Source organism: Engystomops pustulosus, chromosome 11, assembly GCF_040894005.1.
Source record: "Engystomops pustulosus chromosome 11, aEngPut4.maternal, whole genome shotgun sequence".
NCBI lineage: Eukaryota > Metazoa > Chordata > Amphibia > Anura > Leptodactylidae > Engystomops > Engystomops pustulosus.
Window position 1 is genome coordinate 70,282,258 of NC_092421.1, and position 18,498 is coordinate 70,300,755.

At 45.7% G+C, this 18,498-nt stretch overlaps 1 protein-coding gene across 1 annotated transcript; it reads left to right on the plus strand.

Annotated features, from left to right (window-relative positions):
- Window positions 1–14,953: 14,953 nt before the first annotated feature.
- LOC140105651 (anionic trypsin-2-like) lies at window positions 14,954–17,477 on the plus strand. Its single transcript, XM_072129658.1, has 5 exons — window positions 14,954–15,006; window positions 15,117–15,267; window positions 15,951–16,210; window positions 16,286–16,422; window positions 17,233–17,477. The coding sequence occupies exons 1-5, from the start codon at window positions 14,967–14,969 to the stop codon at window positions 17,380–17,382; spliced, it is 738 nt and encodes a 245-aa protein (XP_071985759.1). The 5' UTR covers window positions 14,954–14,966; the 3' UTR covers window positions 17,383–17,477.
- The last annotated feature ends 1,021 nt before the right edge of the window (window positions 17,478–18,498 follow it).

Here is an 18,498-nt window from a genome sequence, read left to right on the forward strand (position 1 = left end):
AATAATTATCATATTATCATATAAATAATAACAAGAAAAATGTAAACCACAAAATCACAAAAAATATATATATATTTTTTTTTGCAAATCTCCATTTTAAAAATCCCATGGAAAGGGTTCGCTGTCGTTAAAATCTAATTACAATGTTTACACATTTATAATTGTTTCACTTTTGGGGTGAAAGGAAAGTCACAGGGAGTTTACAAAAAATTCATTGAACCTACTAAAGCCACAGGGGAACATTTTTTGTGCACCCACTAGGACCCCATCTGCACTCAAAGTGGGTGTGAAGGGATGTGGCCGGTGGTGGTGGTGCTTTCCTGCCCCACGCCTGCGGAGAACCTGGAGTAGAATTGTCCACCAGTGCATCTTCCAACCAGATACATTGGGAGGCCATGATGTATCCGGGCGCTTGGTAGGGGCAGGGACCATGTGCACAAGTCCTGGTGCATGATTAATGCCCCCCATACTCATTCCCTTTAAGGAAAGGAAACGTACAACATATCTGCTCATCATGTGAATGGCCAAGCATGTATGATGTGGAACAAGAACATTTTATGCAATTTTCGGCTGAAGATCTCCATTTTGTCCATCAATTTTCATTTATTCCGCATGTAGATGGGATTTGTTTAAATCCCATCTCTTATCAGTTTTGCCTGCCACTGGGGCTTCCATTCACTTCAATGGAACCTGTGGATGATGTTATAACTTCCAGCTCCTCAGTATTAATGTATTATGTGCCAAAGAGCAAATTGGTGTGTGTGTGTGTGGGGGCTATCAAACCCCACCCAAGTTTGTTGAGACCTAACTACTAGGTCTCTCCTCTCTGTAGACTATGTAATCTGAAGCTTCTGTCTTGCTGCTGCAAAGACATGAAAAAACATAAATAAGACAGAAATGTCAGTGAAAAGCAAGAAAAAAGAATGGAAAACCAAGGAAAAAATGACAAAAAAAGAAATAAGTGGGCAAGCAAACCCCCGCTATGTAGTCTCTTGTATATCATTTCAGCAGTTGACCAAAGACTATGTATGAGTGGACCCAAACCACAGTGCCCTGAACCCAAACCTGGACCTGGATTGGATCACAGGTGTTGGCAGTCCATTCGGATTTGGACTACTCTTTGAAATAAATAGGTGGAGCAGGAATAAATCCTACATCAGAGCTACAGTAGATTCCAAAACTAGGAATCTCTCTTGTCGCTGTATCCCTTGCGTAAAGATGGCAACAGTTGCATGACACTGGTCGCAGATAAGCCAGAGGGGTCCACAAGCTCTTTAAAAACTTTTCTAGCTTGTGACCTTCTCCAATAGCCTCTGCTGTGCTAATTTTAAATAATCCTCTGTCAGCAGTGTGTGGTGGGGCCCGGGGGATGGGCAGCTGTAGCCTGTGTGGGCCTGTGTCTTCTCATGCATTATTCCTCTCCTGTGAGGAGAGGAGACTGAGACACAGCTACAGAGCGGCTGCAACTGCCCCCTCCCCAGGGACTCGTAACGTGCTACTGGCTGGGGGCCAGGTAATCAGAATTAAACTTTTATAAACTAATTTTTTAAAATTAGCATAACATAGGCTTTTAGAGCATGTCAACTACAAATCACATTCCTGGTGACAGGTTCGCTCTAAGCATCTTAAATCCTTTAGCCTTACTTTACCTTTTAAGATTTGTAATTTGTGATGTGTCCCCTGTTACTTATAGTGTGCATAAAGAGGGCTATTAGCAGGGACGGGAGAACGCCAGAGGAGCGGGTGATTCTGATACTGCGCTGCCCTTAATCTCTGTTGCAGAGTTTTGTACTTCTGACTACTTACATCACCGTGCACCCCCATAATCTGCCGCACTACCGGCAGCCCCTCCCTCTCCCTGCAAGATCTGGGAATACAAGCATAGCTGACATGTAAACGGATCAGGACAAATTTCCCCCTAAGCACCATGATCACAGTGTCTAAGGCGGCCAATATAAGTGAGGTGGTTGATGGGGAGCTGGATTGCGGGGGGAGGGGCGCAGTTGGCCGGTGAGGGACGTGGCTCTTTGGTGGCATTAGCTTTACACTGCAGTGTGTCAGTCACTCACTGGTCACCTGCAGCAGCAGATGAACCGACACAGCAGGAAGTGAGAGTAAGAGTTTACTTCACTCTGATTGGTTAAGGTGGTTGCATCTCCACCAATCAGAAGTAAATTAACTAAATCCCATGTATGTGTACCACTGACGTTGGAGCGCACAAAAAAAATGTGTATGAAAACATGTGGTCACATGGGGTGTTCACATTGCGATTAGAAACACAATGTAAATGCCTGGGGGTGGGACTTGGTCGGATCAGGCATGTGTTTCCTTTGAAAGACATGCGATCTGTAACTAATATGCGATTTTGTCCAAGCTCCTCCCCCGGGCATCTCTATTGTATTTTTAATCATAATGTAAATGACCCCTACGGGGAAGGGGCCCGTTAAGTTGTTTCCTATGGGGCTTAGCGGCTTCTGGCTACACCCCTGGCATTTTGCACACATTGGGGGAGATATATCATAGCGGCATAGAGGTGAGCTCTTTTCACTACGCCACCTCCTCGCCATGTGGGCATGTAGGGGGTATGGGGAGGGTGTGAAGAAGAAGCGGCCACCAGCAAAGTGCATGGGCGAAAAGCTTTCCTTCCCCATTCCTGAGCACTCGCTAAAGCCTGTGACCATTGACACTTAAGTTTTCGCAGTTTTTTACATAAAAATTTGCCAGATAAAACCTGTATCCACTGCGCCAGGGGGCGGGGCTTGCATCATATGCCGGTTCACGGAAAAATTCCCCTTTATAATTATAGGTCTAGCTAAATTTAGACTTTACACAGAGCTCACCTTTTCCAGACACAACGGCCTTCACCATAGTCTGATAATACTAATTTGGGTAACACAGACTTATATGGCTGCCAAGACCAGAGTCATGAGTCAGGAACCTTGAGAGATTGAACAACTTGGAACACATTGCTGCCAACGTTTGACTGCATGACCAATCTTACCTGATGCAGGTGAGCAGGAACCAGAAGAATAATGATGCCTGGAAGTTACAATGCTGGAAAGGAAAGTAATCAGAGCTCTTTACGTTTTTCTTTCTTTGTTTCATTGCAGCCAAATGGTAACGTCAAAAAAGTTATTTTTTTCCCTGGTGATAAGTATTCAGCCCCCGGTGATAAGTATTCAGCTCCTGGTGATAAGTATTCAGCCCCTGGTGATAAGTATTCGGCCCCTGGTGATAAGTATTCGGCCCCTGGTGATAAGTATTCGGCCCCTGGTGATAAGTATTTAGCCTCTGGTGATAAGTATTCAGCCCCTGGTGATAAGTATTCAGCTCCTGATAATAAGTATTCAGCCCCCAGTGATAAGTATTCAGCCTCCGGTGATAAGTATTCAGCCCCTGGTGATAAGTATTCAGCCTCCGGTGATAAGTATTCAGCCCCCTGGTGATAAGTATTCATCCCCCGGTGATAAGTATTCAGCCCCTGGTGATAAGTATTCAGCCCCCAGTGATGAGTATTCAGCCCCCGGTGATGAGTATTCAGCCCCTGGAGATAAGTATTCAGCCCCTGGAGATAAGTTTTCAGCCCCCTGGTGATAAGTATTCAGCCCCCGGTGATAAGTATTCAGCACCTGGTGATAAGTATTCAGCACCTGGTGATAAGTATTCAGCCCTCAGTGATGAGTATTCAGCCCCCGGTGATAAGTATTCAGCTCCCGGTGATGAGTATTCAGCCCCTGGAGATAAGTATTCAGCCCCCGGTGATGAGTATTCAGCCCCCGGTGATGAGTATTCAGCCCCTTGTGATAAGTATTCAGCCCCTGGTAATAAGTATTCAGCCCCTGGTGATAAGTATTCAGCCCCCGATGATAAGTATTCAGCTCCTGGTAATAAGTATTCAGCCCCTGGTGATAAGTATTCAGCCCCTGGTGATAAGTATTCAGCCCCTGGTGATAAGTATTCAGTCCCTGGTGATAAGTATTCAGCCCCTATTGATAAGTATTCAGCCCCTGGTGATAAGTATTCAGCCCCTATTGATAAGTATTCAGTCCCTGGTTATAAGTATTCATCCCCTGGTGATAGGTATTCAGCCCCTGGTGATAAGTATTCAGCTCCTGGTAATAAGTATTCAGCCCCTGGTGATAAGTATTCAGCCCCTGGTGATAAGTATTCAGCCCCTGGTGATAAGTATTCAGTCCCTGGTGATAAGTATTCAGCCCCTATTGATAAGTATTCAGTCCCTGGTGATAAGTATTCAGCCCCTGGTAATAAGTATTCAGCCCCCAGTGATAAGTATTCAGCCCCTGGTGATAAGTATTCAGCCCCTGGTGATAAGTATTCAGCCCCCGGTGATAAGTATTCAGCCCCTGGTGATAAGTATTCAGCCCCTGGTGATAAGTATTCAGCCCCCAGTGATAAGTATTCAGCCCCTGGTGATAAGTATTCAGCCCCCGGTGATAAGTATTCAGTCCCTGGTGATAAGTATTCAGCCCCCGGTGATAAGTATTCAGCCCCAGGTGATAAGTATTCAGCCCCTGGTGATAAGTATTCAGCCCCTGGTGATAAGTATTCAGCTCCTGGTGATAAGTATTCAGCCCCCGGTGATAAGTATTCAGCCCCTGGTGATAAGTATTCAGCCCCTGGTGATAAGTATTCAGCCCCCAGTGATAAGTATTCAGCCCCTGGTGATAAGTATTCAGCCCCCGGTGATAAGTATTCAGTCCCTGGTGATAAGTATTCAGCCCCCGGTGATAAGTATTCAGCCCCAGGTGATAAGTATTCAGCCCCTGGTGATAAGTATTCAGCCCCTGGTGATAAGTATTCAGCCCCCGGTGATAAGTATTCAGCCCCCGGTGATAAGTATTCAGCTCCTGGTGATAAGTATTCAGCCCCCGGTGATAAGTATCCAGCCCCTGGTGATAAGTATTCAGCCCCTGGTGATAAGTATTCAGCCCCCGTTGATAAGTATTCAGCTCCTGGTGATAAGTATTCATCCCCCGGTGATAAGTATCCAGCCCCTGGTGATAAGTATCCAGCCCCTGGTGATAAGTATTCAGCCCCCGGTGATAAGTATTCAGCCCCCGGTGATGAGTATTCAGCTCCTGGTGATAAGTATTCATCCCCCGGTGATAAGTATCCAGCCCCTGGTGATAAGTATCCAGCCCCTGGTGATAAGTATTCAGCTCCCGGGTGATAAGTATTCAGCCCCCGGTGATAAGTATTCAGCCCCCGGTGATAAGTATTCAGCTCCTGGTGATAAGTATTCAGCCCCCGGTGATAAGTATCCAGCCCCTGGTGATAAGTATTCAGCCCCTGGTGATAAGTATTCAGCCCCCGGTGATAAGTATTCAGCTCCTGGTGATAAGTATTCATCCCCCGGTGATAAGTATCCAGCCCCTGGTGATAAGTATCCAGCCCCTGGTGATAAGTATTCAGCCCCCGGTGATAAGTATTCAGCCCCCGGTGATGAGTATTCAGCTCCTGGTGATAAGTATTCATCCCCCGGTGATAAGTATCCAGCCCCTGTTGTTAAGTATTCATCCCTTTGCACAGTGTTGAGTAGAAGCAGATCTGGAGTTGGTGCAGCCAGGAGTCTTCTTGGGAAGATGCTACAAGTTTTTCACCCCTTGGATTTGGGGATCTCGTGCCTCTTCCTTTCAGATCCTCTGCAGTTCCCTGCATAAAGCACAAAATAAAACTTAAATGAACATTATTGTTGCCAATTAACAATTTCTACTTTATTGCGGACAATGTACCATAGGCAGTGAAAGACCGAACTCAAGTGAAGAAAATATCCAGCATGTGACGGCCACAGCAAAGACATCAATGAATCCAAAAGTAAATAGCAAATGCTTCACCAAATTGTCACATTACTTGGACACAGTAACAGATTGATGGTGGATGTGATGCCTCAGTGGTTAGGATGAGTGGACCCAAACACACAATGTCCATGCCGTACAGATCTGAACCCAGACTTGAAGTGGAAATTTGGTTTTAGCGTTCGGCTTCATACCACTGGTAACCATTTCAAGCAGTGCTGGCACCAATCACAGGTGTTAATCCTTTAATTGTATCAGAATTTTCCCCAATCTCCCCCTTCTCTCCCCAATGACATCAGGGGGCATGACAATCCTATGGAAAATGGAGTGGGTGCTAAGGGTGGAGGTCAGCAAGTTCGGCAAACCGCAACTTAAACGGCTTCACTGATCCTTACTAGAGATGAGCGAACATACTCGTCCGAGCTTGATGCTCGTTCGAGCATTAGCGTACTCGAAACTGCTCGTTGCTCGGACGAATACTTCGCCCGCTCAAGAAAATGGCATCTCCTGCCGTTTTGCTTTTTGACGGCCAGAAACAGAGCCAATCACAAGCCAGGAGACTCTGCACTCCACCCAGCATGACGTGGTACCCTTACACGTCGATAGCAGTGGTTGGCTGGCCAGATCAGGTGACCCTGGAATAGACTAGCCCCTGCCTGCGCTGCTCGCATCATTCTCTGTCTGGATGCCGCTAGGGAGAGAGCTGCTGCTGGTCAGGGAAAGCGTTAGGGTGTTCTATTAGCTTACTGTTAGGCAGGAATGATTCTACAAGAACCCAACAACCCTTCTTAGGGCTACAATAACGTTATATATATATTTTTTTTATTTGCTTGTGGCTGGGCTTGCTGGCACTAGTAGTGCAGCTAGTACCATATTGTGAGGAATTTGCAGGGGGACTTGCTACCGTTGTGTTTAGCTCTTAGTGACACACATATCCACCTCAAACACCAAAGTGGGACAATTTATTAGGGGTTTGATTAGAATTAGGCAGAGTCTGCTGATTTTTTTTTTTTTTTTTACCTTTATTTCATTTTATAGCTCAAACTCATCTTGCAAAGCAGTGTGCTCTCATTGTAGGCTACAAAATAGCCATAGGAGAACCCCAACGGCTTACTTAGGCCTACAATAGCGTTATATTTTCCTTTTTTTTGTTTGCTTGTGGCTGGGCTTGCTGGCACTAGTAGTGCAGCTAGTACCATACTGTGAGGAATTTGCAGGGAGACTTGCTACCGTTGTGTTTAGCTCTTAGTGACACGCATATCCACCTCAAACACCGAAGTGGGACAATTTATTAGGGCTTTGATTAGAATTAGGCAGAGTCTGCTGATTATTTTTTTTTTTTACCTTAATTTCATTTTATAGCTCAAACTCATCTTGCAAAGCACAAAATCCAGTTGTGTGCTGTCAGTGTAGGTTAGAAACTAGCCATAGCAATAGGATAGCATCGTTTTGTTAAAAAAAATAAAAAAAAAATAAACACAAATTTTTTTTTTTTTCAAGTTTACACTTTAATTTGGAAAATGTTTAACCCGAGGGCTAGGGGTAGAGGACGAGGGCATAGACGTGGGCGTCCAACTACTGCAGGGGTCAGAGGCCGTGGTCCTGGGCGGGGTGAGACACCACCTGCTGATGGGGGAGCAGGGGAACCCCGCAGAGGTATACTCCCTAGGTTCATCATGTCTCAAGTTACTGGGACTCGTGGTAGAGCACTGTTGAGGCCAGAACAGTGCGAAGAGGTGATGTCGTGGATTGCGGACAATGCTTCTAGCCATTTGTCCACCAGTCAGTCTTCCACGCAGTCCACCCATGTCACCGAAATCGGCACTCCTCCAGCTCCTCCACCTCAGCCTCCTTCCCCCCAGTCTGCCCCCTCCCACCAAAATTTGGCATTTGAACCGGCATACTCTGAGGAAACAAACCACTTGTCCTGCTTCTGCTGAGCTATTTTCCGATGCCCAGGTTTTCCACCAGTCGCAGTCTGTGGGTGATGATGACATTATTCACGTAGTGGAAGAAGTGTGTAAAGAGGTGTCGGACGATGAGGAGACACGGTTGTCAGACAGTGGTGAAGTTGTTGTCAGGGCAGCAAGTCAGAGGGGGGAGCAGACTGAGAGATCGGAGGATGATGAGGTGACAGACCCAAGCTGGGTTGATAGGCCGGGTGAACACAGTGCTTCTGAGACGGAGGCGAGTCCTATAGCAGAACAGGTTGGAAGAGGCAGTGGTGGGGCCAGACGGAGAGGCAGGGCCAGAGCTGGTGCATCAGTGCCAAATGTTGCCCGTAGTCAAACTCCCATGGCGAGGGCTAGATTTTCAGAAGTCTCGAGGTTCTTTAAAGAAACACCGGATGACCGACGGACTGTGGTGTGCAACCTTTGCCAAACCAGGATCAGCAGGGGTTCCACCACTACTAGCTTAACTACCACCAGTATGCGCAGGCATCTGAATGCTAAACACCCCACTCAATGGCACCAAGCCCATTCACCTCCGGCCGGGCACACCACTGCTCCTTCCCCTGTGTCATCTGCTAGTCAGCCCCCTGCCCAGGACCCCGGCCCAAACACCTCCCGTGCGAAAACCCCATCTTCGCCTTCACGATCCTCCACAGCATCCACCAGCGTTCAGCTCTCCATACCCCAGACGCTGGAGCGCAAAAGGAGGTATAGCGCAACCCACCCACACGCCCAAGCCCTCAACGTCCACATCTCCAAGTTGCTTAGCCTGGAGATGCTGCCCTATAGGCTGGTAGAGACCGAGGCCTTTCGAAACCTCATGACGGCGGCCGCCCCTCGGTATTCGGTCCCCAGCCGCCACTACTTTTCCCGATGTGCTGTCCCAGCCCTGCACAAGCACATGTCAGAGAACATCCTCCGTGCCCTGACCAATGCCGTTTCTGACAATGTCCACCTGACCACGGACACGTGGACGAGTGCTGCCGGGCAGGGCCACTATATATCGCTGACGGCACATTGGGTTAACTTGGTGGAGGCTGGGACCGAGTCTGACCCTGGGGCTGGTCATATACTGCCGATGCCGAGGATTGCAGGGCCTACCTCGGTCCAGGTCTCAAAGGCCTACTATGCCTCCTCCTCCTCCCACCCCTCCTCCACCTCCTCCTCTGAATTACCATCCGTGGGCATGGCGCCATCAGTCGGTAGCTCTAGGCACAGCAGCAGTGCCATCGCTAAGCGACAGCAGGCGGTGCTCAAACTGCTGAGCCTAGGTGATAAAAGGCACACCGCCCAAGAGTTATTACAGGGCATCACGGCGCAGACTGATCTGTGGCTGGCACCGCTGAACCTGAAGCCAGGCATGGTTGTGTGTGACAACGGCCGTAACCTGGTGGCAGCTCTGCAACTCGGCAGATTGACACATGTGCCATGCCTGGCCCATGTGTTAAATCTCATAATTCAGCGTTTCCTCAAGACATACCCCAATCTGTCTGATTTGCTCACGAAGGTGCGCCGCATCTGTGCGCATTTCAGGAAGTCCAGCACAGATGCTGCCACTCTCAGGGCAGCGCAGCGCCGCCTCCAACTGCCCGCTCACCGACTGTTGTGCGATGTGCCCACGAGGTGGAATTCAACACTAACCATGTTATCCAGAGTTTACCAGCAGCGCAGAGCGATTGTAGACTGCCACATGTCAACTTCCACCAGAACTGGTAGTCAAGACAGTCAGCTTCCTCAAGTCTACAATGAGGAGTGGACGTGGATGTCTGATATCTGTCAGGTGCTGAGTAACTTTGAGGAGTCAACACAGATGGTCAGTGGTGATGCTGCCATCATCAGCCTCACCATCCCGCTGCTTGGCCTGTTGAAAAACTCTCTGGTCAGCATGAAGTCGGAAGCTTTGCGCTCGTCACAAGAGACGGGGGAAGAAGATTCCCTTGTTGATAGCCAAGGCACCCTTAGGTCTGTTTCTCAGCGCATATCGGAGGAGGTGGAGGAGGATGAGGAGGAAGAGGAGGAGAATGTTGGCGAGACAGAAGAGGGGGCCATTGTGCAGTCCTTCACTGTTCAGCATGTATGGGCAGAAGAAGAGGAGTTGGAGGAGTTGGAGGAGGAGGAAATGGACAGTCAGGCCAGTGAGGGGAGTGAATTCTTGCGCGTTGGGACTCTGGCGCATATGGCAGATTTCATGCTAAGCTGCCTATCCCGTGACCCTCGCGTTCAAAGAATTTATTCCAGCACCGATTACTGGGTATTCACTCTCCTGGACCCACGGTACAAGCAAAATCTTTCCACTCTCATCCCTGGAGAGGAAAGGAGTGTGAGAATGCATGAATACCAGCAGGCCCTGGTGCACAAGCTGAAACAGTATTTCCCTTCTGACAGCGCTAGCGGCAGAGGGCGTACTTCTGCGGGACAAGTAGCGAGGGAGAGTAGGCGACCAGGCAGCTTGTCCAGCACTGGCAGGGGTATGCTTTACAAGGCCTTTGCCAGTTTTATGTCACCCCAGCAAGACACTGTCACCTGTCCCCAGTCTCGGCAGAGTACGGCTGATCTTTACAGAAAGATGGTGAGGGAGTACGTAGCTGACCATACCATCGTCCTAAATGATCACACAGCTCCCTACAACTACTGGGTTTCAAAGCTGAACATGTGGCACAAACTGGCGCTGTACGCCTTGGAGGTTCTTGCCTGCCCTGCCGCTAGCGTGTTGTCCGGTTTTCAGTGCAGCTGGTGGCATCATCACCGATAAGCGTACACGCCTGTCGACTGACAGCGCTGACAGGCTGACGCTTATCAAGATGAATAAAGCCTGGATTTCTCCGCATTTCCATTCTCCACCAGGTGAAAGAAGCTGAACCTGAATAATGTATGCACTCCTCCTCCTCATTGTCCTCCTTCTCCTCCTCTTTGTACACTAAAGCAGAGGAAACTGGCTATTTTTTTGCCAGGGCCAACTGGCTCTGGCTATAGTACTCTATGTATTTAATTTTTCTGGAGGGCCAACTACCCTGTCCTCTGTTTTAAACAATTTTTGGGAGTGCCACATACAGGCACTCAATCTATGTAATTTTTCTGGAGGACCAGCTACCTGCTCCTCTGGTTTGAAAACTTTTTTCGACTGCCACATACAGGCACTATCCAAATTAAATTGTCTCCATAGCAGCCTCCACACGTCGTCTTATTAGCTGCCTTCACACGTTGTCTCCATTGCTACCTCCACACGTCATCGCCATAGCTGCCTCCAAAAGTAGTCCATATAGCTGCCTCCATACATGGTCCCTTTATCAAACGAGCTGTGTCAGGCAGAATTTTGGATTGTTTTCATTTCTTCCACGTTAACTTTGTCGCCACCCTGCTGTGTAATCCACAAAATATACTGGCAAACTTTTATCATTTACCAATATTATTTCAGCGCTTCTTGCGCATCTGTTTACATTCCCCTCACCCGCCAGAACCCAAACTTATAAGATCGCTACTACACTTGATCTTATACAAAAGGTTCTTAGAAGTGCTGTTTGGGGAGTAGCCTAGAGACAGGGGCTTGGATTGGCGAAAGCTCGCCTGGCAGCGGAGCGCCAGCTCCATCCCAAGATCCAACTAACATAGTTTTAACTGCAGCACCTTTAATCTACTACTAGTTCACTGCCTCCATACATGGTCCCCTTATCAAACGAGGTGTGTCAGGCAGAATTTTGGGTTGTTTTCATGGCTTCCACATCAAACTTGTTAACTTTGTCGCCACCCTGCTGTGTAATCCACAAAATATACTGGCAAACTTTTATCATTTACCAATATTATTTCAGCGCTTCTTGCGCATCTGTTTACATTCCCCTCCCCCGCCATATCCCAAACTTATAAGAACGCTACTACACTTGATCTTATACAAAAGGTTCTTAGAAGTGCTGTTTGGGGAGTAGCCTAGAGACAGGGGCTTGGATTGGCGAAAGCTCGTCTGGCAGCGGAGCGCCAGCTCCATCCCAAGATCCAACTAACATAGTTTTAACTGCAGCACCTTTAACCCCTTAACGACTTGGCCTTTTTTAGTTTTTTCACTTCCATTTTTCACTCACCAACTTCAAAAATCTATAACTTTTTTATTTTTCCACATAAAGAGCTGTGTTATGGCTTATTTTCTGCGTAACAAATTGCACTTCGTAGTGACGGTATTTAATATTCTATGGCGTGTACTGGGAAGCGGGAAAAAAATTCCAAATGCAGTGAAAATGGTGAAAAACCACATTTGTGACGTTTTCTTGTGGGCTTGGATTTTACAGCTTTCACTCTGCGTCCCAAATGACATGTTTACTTTATTCTTTGGGTCGGTACGATCACGTGGATACCAAATTTGTATAGGTTTTATAATGTTTTCATACATTTAAAAAAATGAAAACCTCCTGTACAAAATTTTTTTTTTTATTTTGCCATCTTCTGGGGCCAATAACTTTTTCATACTTTGGTGTCCGGAGCTGTGGATAGTGTCATTTTTTGCGAATTTTGATGCCGTTTTCAAAACTATAATTTGTGGGACTGTGCGACCTTTTGATCACTTTTTATTATTTTTTTTATATTTTTCAAAATGGCAAAAAAATGCCATTTTCGACTTTGGACGCTATTTTCCGTTACGGGGTTAAACATAGTGAAAAAACATTATCATATTTTTAAAAGATCGGGCATTTTCAGACGCGGCGATACCTAATGTGTTTATGATTTTTACTGTTTATTTATTTTTATATCAGTTCTAGGGAAAGGGGGGTTATTTAAATTTTTAGGTTTTTTTATTATAATTTTTTTTTTTTAAACTTTTTTTTTATTTTTACTTTTACTACTTTTCAGACTCCCTAGGGTACTCTAACCCTAGGTAGTCTGATCGATCCTATCATATACTGCCATACTACAGTATGGCAGTATATGTGGATTTTACTCCCCATGCATTACAATGTGCAATTAGCACATTGTAATGCATGGGTTAAAAGGAAGTAGCCTCGGGTGTTCGGAACACCCGAGGTTACCATGGCGACGGATCGCCGCTCCCCGTGACGTCATCCGCCTGGGCGCCGCCATCTCTTTGAAGCCGCCGGCAGCATTGCCGGCGGCGATCACGGAGAAAACACCCGCGATCGGTGCTAGCACCGATCGCGGGTGTTACCGGTAAGCCTTTGCTGCAATATGCAGCAAAGACTTACCAGCTATGGAGACTGCTCGGCCCGCGAGCCCTCCCCATGCACCGGCGCGCGTCGGGAAGTACGGAAGTACTAGTACGGCGCGCGTCGGGAAGGGGTTAATCTACTACTAGTTCACTGCCTCCATACATGGTCCCCTTATCAAACGAGCTGTGTCAGGCAGAATTTTGGGTTGTTTTCATGGCTTCCTCATCAAACTTGTTAACTTTGTCGCCACCCTGCTGTGTAATCCACAAAATATACTGGCAAACTTTTATCTTGTACCGATATTATTTGAGCGCTTCTTGCTCACCTCCTTTGGTTCCTCTCTGCCACCCATTGGTTTTAAGCCTGAGTACATTTGGGGTATGTCGCCAAGACACTCTCTAGCCTGCTGCTGCTGCCACTGCCTCTGCATAGTCCTCTATAGTGTCAGGGTCAATTATTGGATGTTTTAGATGCTATCTAGCTTCATTCTGTCACTCTGTCATGGCCATGCTGTTGCCCATAATTTTGGCATAATGGTGCGATTAAGCAGCCTCAGAGGCATCCATGCATGCTGCCCCTGCTGTTTCCTGTCCATTTCCGTGGTGTTTCCATCCTTTTCTGAGGTTCCCAGGTGTTTGGCCAAGCTTCCCTGTGCAGAGCCTTGGTCCCCTTGAAAAATGCTCGAGTCTCCCATTGACTTCAATGGGGCTCGTTATTCGAGACGAGCACTCGAGCATCGGGAAAAGTTCGTCTCGAATAACGAGTACCCGAGCATTTTAGTGCTCGCTCATCTCTAATCCTTACCTAATAGTAATGGTTAATGACTCCGATAGCCATTGTTAGGTTTTAATAAGATAACCTTATACACACAAGCAAGTGTCATATTATGCTTATAGGATTCTGACCAATACAGTAAAACCTGGAGGATTGGACTAATGATGGATCCTATTACAGTCTGAGCCTATACCAAGAGGGAGCAACCAGGTGGTTTCCTGATTACCCTGACCTTTGTATGAGGGTGACAATCTGAGGACCTCCAAATCAATGCAATTAGAAGTAGCCCAAAGGCAAAGGCTTGAGGACACCATTGGTCCACATTCACTACATCACAGTAAGGTGATAGTAATCAGGGATCTAACTGCTGAACCCCTCTTTAAACCATTAGAGCACAGCAGATACTGTTCTTAATAGATACTAAGTCCCTAAGTTCCTTAAGGAAGGGGTGCTCGACCATTTGGTATTGCGAGACCAGCTGCACCCCAAATTTTTCTCTGGTACCATGGTCACTGGAAAAAAAATTATGTAGCGGTCAAATACCTCAAATATAACCCCAACTTATGTGTTATTTCCTGCAGCCCCCCATCTATAATGTCCACTTTTCTGTGCCCCCCCCCTTTTACAATGATCTCTTTTATGTAACCCTCTCTCGTTAGTGTAGCTCCCTCTTTTATGTTGCCCCCTGATAGTGCTCCTTTTTCTGTAGCCCCCTTTTTATACCACATATACTCAAATATAAGTCAACCCAAGTATAAGCCGAGGTAACCTAATTTCACCATATAATAAACTGAGAAACTTATTGACTTGAGTATAAGCCAAGGGTTGGAAATGCAGCCGCTACTCATTAATGAAATGTCCAGTAGCCTCCCCTCATTAATAACATATCCAAAATAGGATCCCCTTAAAAACACAGCCCCCAATAGTAATGTCCCCTGTCCCCATTACTTATTTTCCTCCACCAACATGTTCTACTGTCCTTGAAATGTCATAAGGCAGGTGGAGATCCTTCACAAGTCTCGGGATAAGTTGTACTCATTATTATATTGAAGTAATAAGGTTGGTGGAATAATTCATATACCAGATGTTGTACCAAATTTGTACAAGGGAAAACATTTCCATTTAGCTGAAGGTTAGCACATGGGCAGATACCAGGCCAAGACATCTGGTCATGATTTCCCACAATTAGTGGTGACCTTGCGAACCATCAGGAAAGATGATAACCACAGGTATAAAGATCCTCCTCTGGTCACAGGGAACTTTTCTTGGTGACAATGAAGATCCTGATAGTCCTGTCCCTTCTGGGTTTTGCTGGTAAGTTTCAAGTCCTACCAAAGGTTGTAAGAAAATGGAGACAATAGTTTTGCACTATTTTAAAATTTTTGTTATCTTTATTGTTAATAGACATAAATCTTTATTTTTAGTGGCAACCCCTCTTGTCGATGATGATAAGATAGTTGGAGGCTATCCCTGTAATTTGCCCTATCAGGTGTCTCTCAATGTCGGCTATCATTTCTGTGGAGGATTCTTGATCAACGACCAATGGGTGGTGTCTGCTGCTCACTGCTACGAATCGTAAGTACTATAAAGTAGAGATTATTTATTAGTCGATTCATAGATTTAGTGCAAATATGACAATTTCCAGGTCCAGATGTAAGTTATTTTCAGATTCACTTCAGATGAACAGATTCTGTTTGAATTGTCCTGGACTTTTTCTAGTTTTGTCTATAAAAAAGGGTTTTATCTCATTTTGTGGATTTTTAATTTGAGATTATATACCAATGTATACCAGTATTACAATTTTCGAAAAACAAATTGGGCAACACCAGTTCAGAAAAATTTGCTAAAAACTTAAACTGAACATTTGGTGAATCTTAAATGATTTGCGAATCTCTACTGTCAAAGCTCAGAGACAACGGCCGAATCCAGAAAAGGTTCGAAAGGGGAACCTGTCGGTTTAACTGATTAAATAAACATATCTTTGAAAACGACTATTTTACAGTAGTGAATGGAGAATACATTCCTGGAATTCCTGGTCTCCATTCCCAAATTGGGCTCTGTAGAGTAATAATGTGCCCCCCATTCTCCCAATTGTTTAGTGGTCCTAGTGGTCAGATCTCCAGTAATAAGACAGTGATTCTCTATCCTGTGCAAAGAGGATGAGAGGGTTGATTGGCACAATCCTTATAATGCCATAGAATATGTAACATACAGTAGCTATATTTTAAATAATTAACAATTTTTCCCACATACTTTAGAAAAATTCAATCCAGGCTCGGAGAATATAATATCAGAGTTTCAGAGGGAACAGAACAATTCATTGACTCTGAAAAGGTCATTCGGCACCCGGGTTACGATTCTTACATGATCGATAATGACATCATGTTGATCAAGCTGTCAGTGCCCGCCCAGTTTAGTGATGTCATCAAACCCATCAAGCTCCCTGAAAACTGCCCACCTGGAAGCAGCCCCCCTGCGGGCACCATGTGCTTAGTGTCTGGATGGGGAAACACTGGGAGTAAGTTGACAGTTTTTAGTTCTTCTTACATCTGGTGGATACTGTCTTTATAACTTGCTGTTTTTTGATATCTAGTTGTTAGCCCGGACGTCCTGCAATGTGTGGATGTCCCTGTGGTATCTGAGGAATCTTGTCGTAATTCCTATGGAGACAGGATCACAGATAACATGATCTGCCTGGGCTATCCAGAGGGAGGAAAAGACTCCTGCCAGGTAATTATGACTCCCATAAAATATTCACAGGATCCATATTCTCCAAGAAAACTTGGCAGAATAGTGAGTGCAGCTCTGCAGTATAATACAGGATGTAACTTAGGATCAGTACAGGATTAGTAATGTCATGTATGTATACAGTAACTGCACCAGCAGCAGAATAGTGAGTGCAGCTATGGGGTATAATACAGGATGTAACTCAGGATCAGTACAGGATAAGTAATGTCATGTATGTACACAGTGATTGCCCCAGCAGCAGAATAGTGAGTGCAGATCTGGAGTATAATACAGGATGTTACTCAGGATCAGTACAGGATAAGTAATGGCATGTATGTACACAGTGACTGCACCAGCAACAGAATAGTGAGTGCAGCTCTGGAGTATATTACATGATGTAACTCAGGATCAGTACAGGACAAGTAATGTCATGTATGTACACAGTGACTGCACCAGCAGCAGAATAGTGAGTGCAGCTCTGGTGTATAATACAGGATGTAACTCAGGATCAGTAGAGGATAAGTAATGTCATGTATGTACACAGTGACTGCACCAGCAGCAGAATAGTGAGTGCATCTCTGGAGTATAATACAGGATGTAACTCAGGATCAGTACAGGATAAGTAATGTCATGTATGTATACAGTGACTGCACCAGCAGCAGAATAGTGAGTGCAGCTCTGGAGCATAATACAGGATAAATAATGTCATGTATGTACACAGTAACTGCAACAGCAGAAGAATAGTGAGTGCTGCTCTGGATAATGGGTGAAGAATTAGCAGCATAATTTATGTCTTCTTGTTTTGGTGACTAGGGTGACTCCGGTGGACCAGTGGTGTGTAATGGAGAGGTGCATGGAATCACATCCTGGGGCTGGGGATGTGCAATGCCAGATTTACCCGGAGTCTACACAAGGCTCTGCAACTATGTAGACTGGATCAATGAAATCATTGCTAACAATTAAAGTGCAATACATGAGATGTTTGTGACTCTAATTCAAGACTTGGAGGTTTATATGTTACTTTATTCTCTGTAATAAATGTTCTCTGATGAACCTTATATGTCTGAGCTTTATGTCGCACATATGTGGAACGCTCTGTGCTGAATTCACTAGTCCCAACGTGTCTAATAAATACTTCAAAATATATTAAAAAGTAGAGAATTGTATCACTAGGGCAGTACATAACCTAAGAAACCACATAACTATCCACTGCTTATAATTGCCTAATAACCATCATACAGATACTTAAAAAGAAAAATGGCCTTAAAAAGAGTCTAAGTTGCGCACGGTTTTCACAAGACCCGGGTTGGACTTGCTTTGGCGGGATACCATCAGGTTGTTCCACAGGCTCGACTTTGTCCGCGGTGGTGGCCAAGGCGAGGTACAGACTCATAAGGCAGAGAAAGAGTCGGGGACAGGCAGGGGGTCAGGACAGACAGCACAGGATCAAGGTCAGGAAAGTAGCAGGAGGTTACAACGGAAATCAGACAGGCAGAAGGAAACAGATTTCTCTGAGGAATAGAGCGCAGAGATCCGGCAGGGGACACAGGAAGGTTTCAGGTATTTAACAGGAAAGGCGGCCGGCCAGCGCCTATCATAGGCACTCTGGCCCTTTAAATCTTAAAAAACAGGTGCACGTTGGAACAAGGGCAGGTGAGTGAAGCTGCCGCTGGCATAGGTGGGCACACAGTGGAACACAGGTGCGTCTGTGACAAGAGACATGGGTCGCAAGGGAAACCATGACAAAGTCTAGCTAAATTTGGACTTTCCGCAGAGCTCACCTGTACCAGACAGAACGACCTTCACCATAGTCTGATAATATTCATCTGGGTAACACAGGCTTATATGGCTGCCAAGAACAGAGTCATGTGTCGGGAACCTTGAGAGATCAAGTGACTTTAAACACATTTAAACACAACGAATGACTACATGACCGAAACTTATCTGACCAGAAAAATATTGATACCTGGAAGTTAAACAGGGGCTACGGAAAGTATTCAGAAATGTTAAGGTTTTCTCACTTAAATTTATTGCACCCAATTGGTAACATCAAAAAAGTTCTTTTTTTGCTCATTAAAG

Coding starts and splice junctions, on each gene's coding strand:
- LOC140105651 (XM_072129658.1), top strand. CDS start 14,967: ATGAAGATCCTGATAGTCCTGTCCCTTCTGGGTTTTGCTG. Junction 15,007..15,116: donor GTCCCTTCTGGGTTTTGCTG/GTAAGTTTCAAG, acceptor CTTTATTTTTAG/TGGCAACCCCTCTTGTCGAT. Junction 16,211..16,285: donor TGGATGGGGAAACACTGGGA/GTAAGTTGACAG, acceptor TTTGATATCTAG/TTGTTAGCCCGGACGTCCTG.